Here is a 12,090-nt window from a genome sequence, read left to right as displayed (position 1 = left end):
TATTCCACTTTCTAATCATTGTCTCTTAACATTTCCAACTCACTTATTTTATTATGCTGACTCCTCAATCCTTACTTGCAGTAAGACCTCCAACTCAATGATGTTACCAACTTTTACCATCCCTCATCCTCTTAAAGTCTTCCTCCATACCAAGTTTAAATTCCATACAACTGAATTATAACCACTCCCTTCATCCTAGATTTTCTTGCTCTTCTTTTGATTCACTGTATTTATCTGGCAAAACCCTCAGTCCAATATTCTACTGATTTTGTCTGGAGGGGTACTAGAGATTGAACCCAGGGGTGCTCTACCATTGAGCTACATCTCTAGTTCTTCATATATTTGGAGACAGGGACTCACTAAGTTACCCGGGCTAGCCTCATATATGTGATCCTCTTGCCTCAGCCTCCTGAGTCTAGGATTAGCATGTGCTACCACATCCAGCTATACTGACTTTTGTGCTTGCATCCATTCAGCAGAATGTGGCCTAGAAAAAAAATAATGCATACACTTGTATTACTTTAAAATGCCTTTTGTGGTGGTTGGGGATGTAGTTCCGTGGTAGATTACCTCCCAGTTCAATTCTCAGTTCCACACACACACACAAAAGAGCCTTAATGCTACTGGCAAGTATATCACACTTCCCTAGTCATTCACTTTCCTGCTTTCCTAGATGATTAGCTTATACCTTATCATCTTTTCTTGAACCACAAACACTCCTAAGGTCATCACTAGAGACTAGGAGAGGAGAAAAGGAATCAGCAAAGAAGAATGAAAGAGTGACTCATGAGGTAGGAGAAAAACAAGGATAACCACATGGTAATCATGGAAGCCAACTATGTTTCAAAGAGGAAAGAATGATCAATTGTGCTGGCCACTGCAGATTGGTAAAATACAATAAGGACTGATATTTAACCATCACAATTTACAATACAGAAGTCATTGATGACTTGACAAAAGCACTCTTAGTAGATAAAAGTACTTTTTTCAGTGACAAAAGCCTGACTGAACAAGGCTTAGGAGATCATTGGAAGAACAAGCGTAGGTTACATCTCAGGGAAGTTTTTTACAAAGAGAAGAAAAGAAATTGGACAGTAGTTGATAAGAGAAGGAAGGCCAAGAGAATCTTTTGGCTTTTGTTTGTTTGAGATGGGATAATTGTATATGTTATATGCTGATGGGAATGAACCAATAAGAAAACAAAAAGTTGACAATGTAAGAGAGAAAAAAGGCAAGAAGCGATGGAAACAAGTGTTTAAGTTGAAAGATTAGCTATAGGAAGGAACATGGATAGTTCATCCATGATGGCAGTGGAGAGGAGAGATGGTGGTAGGAATCTGTGCAAGTTCTCTTCTTGGCTGCCTGAGTTTTCAGAACCTAGAATAACCACATTATCTCTTGTGTGAGGAGAGGTGAATTTTGTAAAGAGAATGATTGATAGAAGAGAAAGTAATGTTTTACCTGCTTAAAATCATACTTCTACTACCCTTACCTAGATTCTTATCACCTTAAGACTGGATTATTACCATGGTCTCCTATCCTGCCCATCTCTAATTTCTCTCTACTCAGTTGCCTAGGCATAAGCAAAAATATTTTCTCAAAGCACTACCTTTACATAAATTACCATCAACCATCTTATTGTTTAGAAAATAAAAGCATTATACAATCTCCCCAAAGCTATTTCTTGTCCTTTACTCTAAGCTTCTCTATATCATTATCATAATGACATAAGCCACTATTCTATTAGGCACAATGCTAGAGAAATCAGCTGTTATTCTAACCAAGTATAGTGTATCTAAAGCCAATCACATTCCTTTTTCCATGTCTTGTTTACACCATTACACCCTTAAAAAAACCTTTTTCTTACATGAGGCTGAAGGTATGGCTCAGTGGTAAAGCACTTGCCTAGTACGCATGAGGACTTAGGTTTGATCTCAGCACTGCAAAAGAAAAATGTTGTAAACCTAAATGCTACCCTTTTCAAAGTCTAAACTAAGGTTTCCCTCCACTGTAGAGACATTCCAGTTTTCAGTGCTCTCTTTCTACTCTGAACTCCAGTAATTTTTAACCTGTATAGTAGTTAGTTGGTCTTTATCCTACATATGGATAGTTCTTACTTTGATCTTACATTGCTAATGGATAGCTTGTACAAATTGACTTGAGAGTTCCTTGGTGACCATAATTCTAGCACATAGATCAATATCTTGTCCAAACTAGTTGTTAAATAGGGTTTGGATGAGATGTGTTTTGATATTAATGAGTAGGGTAACTGAACTCCTGAAGAAAGAAAAAAAATTGGCAAATGCAGACATAGGATGTGTTTGTTCAGGATGGGGAAAAGGAGGAAATGAGAGAAATTCTGTAGTGTGAAACCCAAAGGCAACTACATTTTTAAAGGAAGGTTTATACATTTACAGTAGATATAAAAAGCAGGACAGAGCTAGTAGAAGAATTATGGAATAGTAGCTCTGAGCAGAAAGATAGTTTTCATAAAGAAAGAATCAGAAACTAAAGTAGTTTAAATAAATAAGAAGATCAAGCTTCACAGTTTACATACCAATTTTCAGCCAACTTATCAGTTTTCATAACAGTCCTAGAGAAGGGTATTATTTTTATTGTGCAAATGACAAATGAAAATTCAAAGAAATTAGGCACTTATTAAGCCACAGAGCCAATACTCAAACTCAATCTAAGAGTACCAGAGCTGCTAGGATTCTTTTCCTAAAGAATTATGCAAGTAAAAAACAGGGTTGCAAATATTTATTATATCTAGAGTAATTTTTTATGGTTATAAACTAAAAGCATTCACAAAAATTTAAAGCATTTTGTTCAATCTGATTAAAAAGATATTTCCAATTAAGATACCTATTTACTTGCATAATATAGCATTTTAAATCTGGGATTTCTTCTAGAAATTAGTGTTTTGCTATGCTTACTTTTTTTCTGTTATTTAAGCAGAAATCTATTATTTCATTATGTTTCATTTATCTTAGCCTGCATTACAAAGAAAGAGAAATAAAGCAATTCCAAGCTTGGTTTAGAAAATGTGAGGCAAAACAAACAATAGAGACTCTGTAACTAACTGATGAATTCTATTAAATGTCTTTCAAAAAGGGAAAGAGGTAGAAGTCTAGGAGACACAAACATATGAATTACCTCTAAAGCAAACTGGGCAGCTAAATTTAGGAGCATAGTATGTGAACCTCTATCTTCAAGTAGATCATTATCTTCTGGCTTTTTAGCTGTTAATAAACTCTCTAAAGTAGTGATTGCCTGAAGAGCTGAAAAACAAGGAAACAATAAAATTGAGATATTCTTATCAAAGCTAATACTCATGTAGAGTTAATCGTATCACAACAAATTTGGAACTTATTTTAGAGCATTAATATCTTTAGAATATTAATTAAGATTCACAAAATCATATGAGTTGGTTAACTGTCAAGGAAGATTTGAATATCATAAAAAATGCTCAACTGAACAATTGTACTTCTGTGAATTTATCCTATGAATGTATTTGCAAGAGTAAACATACACATCCAGGAGTTGGGGTTGTGGCTCAGTGGTAGAGCGCTCGCCAAGCATGCACAAGGCACTGGGTTCAATCCTCAGCACCACATAAGTGTAGAAATAAAGATATTGTTTCCACCTAAAACTACAAAATAAATATTTAAAAAAAAACATACACGTCCAAGGATTCTCATCAAGTATTGCTTGTAAGAGTAAAATATGGGGCTAGGGTATAGTGGTGCATTGTTTCTCTGGGTTCAATAACCACTATTCAAAAAAACTAGAGTAAAATATGAACCTAAATTTCATTAATAATGGAGAGCCTAAATACATTTCAGTATATACATAAAATGAAATATACATAAAAAAGTTAAAATTTGAATGGATGTATTATATTTTATTATGTCTTAAAAGTAAACCAATGCAAGTTAAATATGTGCACTATAGACCTTAAGTAACAAGTGGAAAAACAAAGAACCAGGAATGGTGGTGCACATCAGTAATCCCAGTGACTTGGAAGGCCATGCAGGAGGATTACAAGTTTGAGGCTAGCCTCAGCAATTTAGTGATGCCCTGGGCCACTTAGTGAGACCCTGTCTCAAAATAAAAAAATAAATGGCTTGGGGATGTTTCTTAGTGATATAGTGCCCCTGGGTTCAATCCCTAGTACCAAAAAAACACAACCAAGTATAATAGCTAATAGGCCAAAAAGGAGATAAATGTAATTACTTTACAGCCAGAGGAATGAGAAGTTGTGTTCCATTTGTGTACAATATGTCAAAATGAATTCTACTGTTAAATAAATAAATATTCATAAAAATTTCACTAATCCAAAAGAAGTCAGAACAAAAGAAAATGTCAAATAACAACAGATAAAACAAATAGGAGAGAACTGGATGATAAATTTTAATCTAATCATATTGACAATCGTGTTACATATAAATGATTTTGTAACCCAATTGAAAGATGGAGATGGTCAGATCAGATTAAAATAAAACTCTTAAATATACGCTACCTACAGGAAACATAAAGACAAAATTTGCTGAAAGGAAAGCACAGGCAGCAGTGCAGTGGTGCACACTTGTAATCCCAGTGACTTGGGCAGCTGGGGAAGGAGGATCACAAGTTTGAGGTCAGCCTCATTAATTTTAGCAAGACCCTGTCTAAAAATAAAAAGTTGTAATTATACTGGGTTCAATCCCCAGTACCAATAAGAAAACAAATATAATTCATGCTATAGTAAAGACAATCAAAAGAAAGTTAGAGTATCTAATATCAGAAAAAGTAGATATTCAAGAAAGAAATGACCAGTGAAAGAAGGTTATTTCAAGATGATAAAGGAATAAATTCATGATGAGCACCTAAAGCTAAATATTTATGTACCAAATAACAAAATATCAGAATATAAGAAGCAAAATCTATGGAACTGCAAGGAGAAATTAACAAATCCACATTTATAATAAAAGATTTCAATACCTTCTCTCAATAATTGGTAGAACAAGTAAACAGAAAATCAGCAATCAAGTTGACCTGACATTTTTATAATACTTAACCAAACACCAACCAGTGCCAATTTTTCCAGTGCCAATTTTTTATAATACTTAACCAAACACCAACCAGTGCCAATTTTTTCCAGTGCCAATTTTTTCAACTTGCCAGGAAAGACAATATGCTGGGCCATAGAACAAGTCACAATATATTTCAAAGAATTTAAGTCATATAAGGTTTGATCTTTTACTATAATGGAATTAAATTGAAAATCAATAACACTCTCAAGAAAATCTGAAAATATTTGGAAAATAAATATTACTAAATAATCCCATGTGATTTAAAAAGGAATAAAAAGTTAATATGGAAAATATTTTACCTGAATTAAAATAAAAACACATAAAACTTGCAGATTGTCATTAAAATGGTAATTAGAAGATGATTTATTATCATTATTCACAGAAAACATGATTGTTTATGTAAAAAATTCACAAGAAAGCTATTGGAACTAACTAATGAGTTTATAAAAGTTGTAAGATATGAGGCTGGGGTTGTGGCTCAGTGGTAGAGCACTTGCCTGGTATGTGTGAAGCACTGGGTTTGATCCTCAGTACCTCATAAAAATAAATAAAGATATCGTGCCCATCTACAACTAAAAAAATATTTTTTAAAAAAAGTTGTAAGATACAAGGTCAATACAAAAAACATTTGCATGTCTATATATTAACAGTAAGTAGTCAGAAATTGACGTTTTTAAAAAAAGTCATTTAAAATAGTATAAAACATGGTATATTTAGGTATAAATCAGACAAAAAGATGCCCAAGATTATACACTTAAAAGCAGAAAAAATTATTTCAAGAAATTAAGAAAGACCTAAATAAATGGAGGCAATTGTTTAAACAATTCAATAACTAAGTGCAAACAAATGAATTTCAATCCATACCTGGAATCAAATACTTGTTCATGAGTTGAAAGACTCAATAATGTTAAGATGTTAAGCTGGAAGTTTGGCTCAGTGGTAGAGCATTTGGCTAGCACTCATGAAACCCTGGGTTTGATTCTCAGCATTGCAATAATAATAATAAGTCTGATCTATAATTCAACATAATCCCAATAAAAATTCATTTGTGCCGGGTGAGGTGGTACAGACCTATAATCCAGTGACTAGGGAGGCTGAGGCAGGAAGATCATAAGTTTGAGGTCAGCCTCTGCAACTTAGTGAAGTCCTAAGCAACTTAGTGAGACCTTGTCACAAAATAAAAAATAAAAAGGGCTGGGGATGTTGCTCAGTGATTAAGCACCCCTGGGTTCTATCCCCAGTACCAAAAAAATTCACTTGTGTAAAAATTGGAAAACTCATATGGATATACAAAAGACTTGAAACAGTCAAAACAATTTGAGAGAGAACAAAGTTGGAGGACTAACACTCCATAATTCTATAGTTATTACGTAGCTATAATAACTAAGACAGAGTAGGAATGATGTAAAGACATTTAATAAATGATGTCTTTATTTTATACAACAAAAGAAAGAATTCAGAAAGAGATCCATACAATGGCAATTCAATTAAGGAAACATTGCTTCTTTAAAAAATTATGCTGGAACAATTCAATAACTAAGTGTAAACAAATGAACTTCAATCCACACCTGGAATCAAATACAAATATTAACTCAAAATGGATCACAGCCCTAAAAATAAAAACCCTAAAACAAAATGTTGAAGAAAACATAGAAAATATTTTTGTGACCTTGGATTAAGCAAAGATTTCTTAGCTACAGCATCAAAAGGACAATCCATAGAAGAAAAAAGATAAATTAGACATTGTCAAACTTGCCAATTTCTTCTCATAAAAGAAAATATGCAGAAAGAAAAAAAGAAAAAAATTGCAAAATACACAACTGATAATGAACTTGTGTACACTAGATATCAGTGAGATGGTGGCATAGGAATTGTTAGTACTTACTGCTCACAAAATACATGAATTTGAACAACTATGTATGTATGTATATACCTTCACAAGAGCTAAGGAAACCAAATAAGAGATTAGTCCACCTGGGTGAAGCATAAAAATAAGGTGCACTGGGGAGAATAAAAGGATAGTTTTTAATTACCCTTATCACCCCTCCTCCAACCCCAGGCCAAACAACAGAGAGAGAAACCCTCTGCTTGAGGGAAAGAGAAAGAAGAGAGTGCAGACTCCAACACTGGGGCACCAGTAATACTTAGCACCAGAGAGAGCCCCATACCTCCAGATTCCAAGCTGTATTCCATGTTCCTAGGTTCCAGATCTGCCCAAAGGACTTGGCCTTTAGGACTGTTCCATAGGCAGGAGCCCCTAGATGTCCAGAATAGACTCAGTGTGAGGCCAGTCTTTTTGGTCCCAGGCTTTGGGCCTGTCGTGGTACCACCACAGTCCTCACAAACTCAGGCTTTAGGCCAGTCCTATAGATTCAGTTTCTAGGTCCCCTCCTAGGACCAGGCTGGCCCCTGTGGTCCTGGTCCCTGGATTACCCCCAGGCTGGCCCCCACTGCCCCAGGCTTCAGGTCTGCCCAGCAGTAGAATAGCCCCACAGCCCCGGTCATTAAGCCAGTACCCAGATACCCAGACTCTAGGCTGGCCCCCATGGATATAGGGTTCTAGGCCCACACAGTATAAGGCCAGCCCTATCATTAGATTTGTACTCCTGGTCTAAAGAATCAGGCTCCAGGCCTGCCAAGTGCCAGGCTGGTCCTGTGGCCCAACCCTCCAAACCAGAACTTGTAGTATTACTTTTCAAGTTGGCCCCTGCATCCCCATATTTTAGCAGACTCAGAATCTAAGGCCATTCCAGTAGATTTCAGAGTTGGGCTAGACCCCAGGGACCAAATTTCCAGGAATGTCCTTGTATAGTTAGATTACAGAACAACCTTTTCAGCTCCTGGACCCTATCTGACCCTCAGGGACCCAGTCTTCAGTCCAGCACCCATGCACCTATGCCTAGTGCAGATTCCAAAGACCCAAACTCTGGATGGGCTGACTGGTGAAAGACATTTCTAGACAAGTTAATCTGCAAATACTATAATAATTCCCTACTTCTTCAAATGTGCAGACACCAATGCAAGTCACAAATATCAAGAACAATCATAGAAACATTATGTCACCCAGAAAATAAAATAAATAACCAGAAAAGGGCCCTAAGAAATGGAGATTTGTACTATGAATGGTGGCACATACCTGTAGTCCCAGAATTCAGGAGGCTAAAGTAGGAGGGTCACTCAAACCCAAGAGTTGGAGACCAGTCTTGGTAAAATAATAAGACCACATTTCAAAAAGATGGGTATTTGTTGACTGCCTAACAAATAATTCAAAATAATGGTTTTAAAGGAAGTTTAGTAAACTTCAAGATAATAGAGAAATAAAAAATCAAAATTGGGAAAAATGGAAGATGCAAATAAGAAATATTCTGAGTCTCTTATTCTTCCACATGAATTTTAGAACTGTTTTTTTTTTTTTCTTTTGGTTCTGGGGATTAAACCTGGGGCATTTTACACTGAGCTATATCCCAGCCCTTTTAAAAAAAAATATTTTGAGACCGGGTCTTGCTAAGTTGTTTAGGGCCCTACTAAATTGCTGAGGCTGGCTTTGAACTTGCAATCCTCCTATCTCAGCCTCTCAAGCTACTGGGATTACAGGCATGTGCCACTCTACCTGGCTAGAATTGTTTTTTTCTAGTTCTGTGAAGAGTGTCACTGGTGTTAAAAAAACTGAGAGCTGAAAAATGCAATAAAGAGCATAAAATGGTCAAGTAGAAGAAAGATTATATAAACTTAAAAGTCAGGTTATTTAATAACAGGTAGTCAGAGGAGAAAGAAAAAGGAATGGAAAGGAATAAAAAAAGCTTGCGGGACTTACGGGACATCATCAAAAGAACAAGTATTCACATATAGCAGTAGATGTTAAAGTGATAAAAGAGTTAGAAAACTTATTTAAAGAAATAGTCCCAGAAAACTCAATAAATCTTGGTAATTATATAAATATCCAGGTAGAAAAGGTAAGAGATCTAGCCAGGAGTAGGTATACACAACTGTAATCCCAGCAATTTGGGAGGATTAGGCAGAAGAATTTCAAGTTAGAGGCCAGCTTCAGCAACTTAGTGAGACTCTAAACAACTTAGTGAGACCCTGTCTCAAAATATAAAAAATAAAAAGGACTGGAGCAAGGGGCTGGGGTTGTGACTCAATGGTAGAGTGCTAGCCTAGCACTGGGTTCAATCCTCAGCACCACATAAAAATAAATAAAACAAAAAGTATTCTTAAAAATTTTTTTTTAAAAAGGGCTGGAGGCAGTGGCTTGGAGGCTGAAGCAGGAGGATTACGAGTTCAAAGCCATCCTTAGCAATTTAGCGAAGCCCTAGGTAATTCAGTGAGACTCTAAATAAAATATTTAAAAAACGGGCTTAGGATGTAGCTCAGTGGTTAGGCATCCCAGGGTTCAATCTCTGTATAAAAACAAACCAACAAACAAAAAACTAGGCTTAGTAGCATGTGAGGCACTAAGAACTTAAGTTAAAATTTAGAGCATAAAATTTTCTTCATTTCAGATCCCCTCATTCCCTTTATGGTGTTTATCTTTGTTATTTTTTGCCCTCATACCCAGAAACAATAGAGAACAGGGGGTATCGGGAGATGACATAAAATGTAATTGAAATTGTGGGTATGTAAGGGAAAGAAAAGAAAAGGCAACACTTTTTGTTTTTATGTTTGGTGATAGATTTTCAAATTTCTTGTTGGTTCTTTAAATGAGAGATATTAGAGTTTTTAAAAATTTTTGTTCTCAAATTGACCAAATTATATTGTTATATTGTGTGCATGTACAAATATGTAACAAAGAATCCCACTATTGTGTATAATTATAATGCACCATTAAATGTTTTTAATTTCATGAAAAAGTAAAGTGTGACCATCATGTGAATCTTTTTAAAAATATGTCAGTGTTATTTAAAAATCATCTATTATTAAATTGCCTTTGGTGCAAGATTAGGATACATACTCCATGAAATATATGTCAAAACTGAATAGTCGAAATTGATGTACATTTCTTTGTGACAGTTTAGTGAACATTATTTTGTGGTCTGAAAAAAAAAGTTAACACATTAGTTGTTATCGATTTGTACACTATAGTCAAAATATTACACTTGAGTAAATTTATTATAGTGTTGAGAAATACAGATTTACAAAATTTAATCTACTGTCTGAAGATTCTGTGCCCTATCATTGGCTTCATCATCTGACACTCCGTCCTCAGCACCATTCATATAAGATGTGTTAACCATTAGTTACGCAGTGCTCTAAACCAACCATGCAACTTGGCTTATGGAAATATACTGACAATGCATGTGCTCTGAGAATACTAGACTTATAACTTATAGTGCACGAGAACACAAATGCTTATCCCTATGCCAATGGTGAGTACATTGCTGCTCTGTTTACCATTTATGTGGTCTGACAAACAGAATTATATCATATGATGATTACACGATGAAAAGTTATACAGGGTGTGATGATTAGGTGATAGTTATGTGGCGAAATGTGTTAAGACTACAAGACATAAACAGTCAAAAATCAAATTTCAGAGAGGAGCCTGAAAGCAGCAACAAAAAAGAAGCACATAATATATAAGGGAGTGCCAATAGGCTATTGGTATCTTCTCAGAAGAAACCTTACAGGCAAGGAAAGAGTGAGATCAAAAGTACAGATGTAGGGCTGGGGTTGTAGCTCACTGGTAGAGCACTTGCCTAGCACATGGGAGGCATTGGTTTGATCCTCAGCACCACATAAAAAATAAATAAATAAAATAAAGGTATATTTCCATATACAACAAAAAATAAATTAAAAAAAGAAAGTACAGATAAAAAAAAAAAGGCTACCAAACAGGAATACTTTTTCTAACACAGCTCCCCTTGAGAAATGAAGGGAAGATAAAAACTTGCCCAGACAAACAAAAGCTAAAGGAGTTCCTCAACACCAGACCTGTCTTACTAGAAATGCTGAAGGGAATTTTTTAAGCTGAAGGAAAAAAGTACTGATTAGTAACACAAAATCATATCAAAGGAAAAAACTAAGTAAGTACGAAATCAAACTCAGAATACTCTTAGGGTGGGGCTGGGGTTGTAGTTCAGCGGTAGAGTACTCGCCTAGCATGTGCAAGGCCCTGGGTTCAATCCTCAACACCACATAAAAATAAATAAAATAAAGGTAATGTGTTCAACTACAACTAAAAAATAAATATTTTTTAAAAAGAATACTCTTAGGTATGCAACTCACTTGTATCTTTAATATGAAGGTTAAAAAGTAATTCATTTAAGTAATAATAGATACAATATTTTAGAGGATACACAGTATAAAAAGATAAAAGTCATGATGTTCAAAACAAAAAATGTATGAACAGAACAGGTAGAAATATCAATTTTTTAAAACACAATCAGTTAATGCAACTCATTATCAGCTTAAAATAAGCCTCATGACAGCCACAAAGACAAACTCTATAATTAATAGACAAAGAATAAAAACTAATGAGAGAATACTGCCACAGAATATAACCTAATCCCAAGGGAAGCTAGGAAGAGAGGAAAAAAAAATAAAAAGGAATTAAAGAAATCGTAGTATTCAATCCTTACATATCAAAAATTATCTTGCTTCTAGATGGAAAACGGCGGGGGGGATCCCATAAATAGAAGAGAGATCAATGGAGGAGGGGAACAGAATTGAGAGGGAGGGAGAAGGGACAGGAAAAGGACAGAATGGTGGTGTGAAATTGACCAAACTATATTGTGTACAAATATAAATATATAACAGTGAATTTTACCTTCATGTACATCTATAATGCACTAATAAAAAAACTATAAATAGAAGGAAGATCAGTAAAGTTGGGGATGGAGAATGGGGGAGGGAGGAGAAAGGGGAAGTATTGGAGACTGAAGTGGAACAAATTATATTCCATGTATGTATGATTATGTCAAAATGAAACCCAATATTATGTATAATTATAATGCACTAATCAAAACATAAGTAAAAAGAGTCAAAATGTGCCCTGAAAACCTTCCTTCTCTGAGGA

The 12,090-nt window shown here is 35.1% G+C and overlaps 1 protein-coding gene across 2 annotated transcripts in view; it reads right to left on the bottom strand.

Annotated features, from left to right (window-relative positions):
* Tex11 (testis expressed 11) overlaps positions 1-12,090 on the bottom strand; it is a 285,555-nt gene that overhangs the window by 93,161 nt on the left and 180,304 nt on the right. For both annotated transcript variants that reach the window (XM_077106381.1, XM_077106382.1), the window contains one exon: positions 3,157-3,281. In XM_077106381.1, coding sequence (XP_076962496.1) covers positions 3,157-3,281 — 125 coding nt within the window. The remainder of the gene's footprint in view (positions 1-3,156; positions 3,282-12,090) is intronic.

Source organism: Callospermophilus lateralis, chromosome X (genome assembly GCF_048772815.1).
Source record: "Callospermophilus lateralis isolate mCalLat2 chromosome X, mCalLat2.hap1, whole genome shotgun sequence".
In the NCBI taxonomy this organism is placed as follows: Eukaryota; Metazoa; Chordata; class Mammalia; order Rodentia; family Sciuridae; genus Callospermophilus; species Callospermophilus lateralis.
Note: the sequence above shows the minus strand (reverse complement) of the source record. Positions and strands in the feature narration are given on the sequence as shown.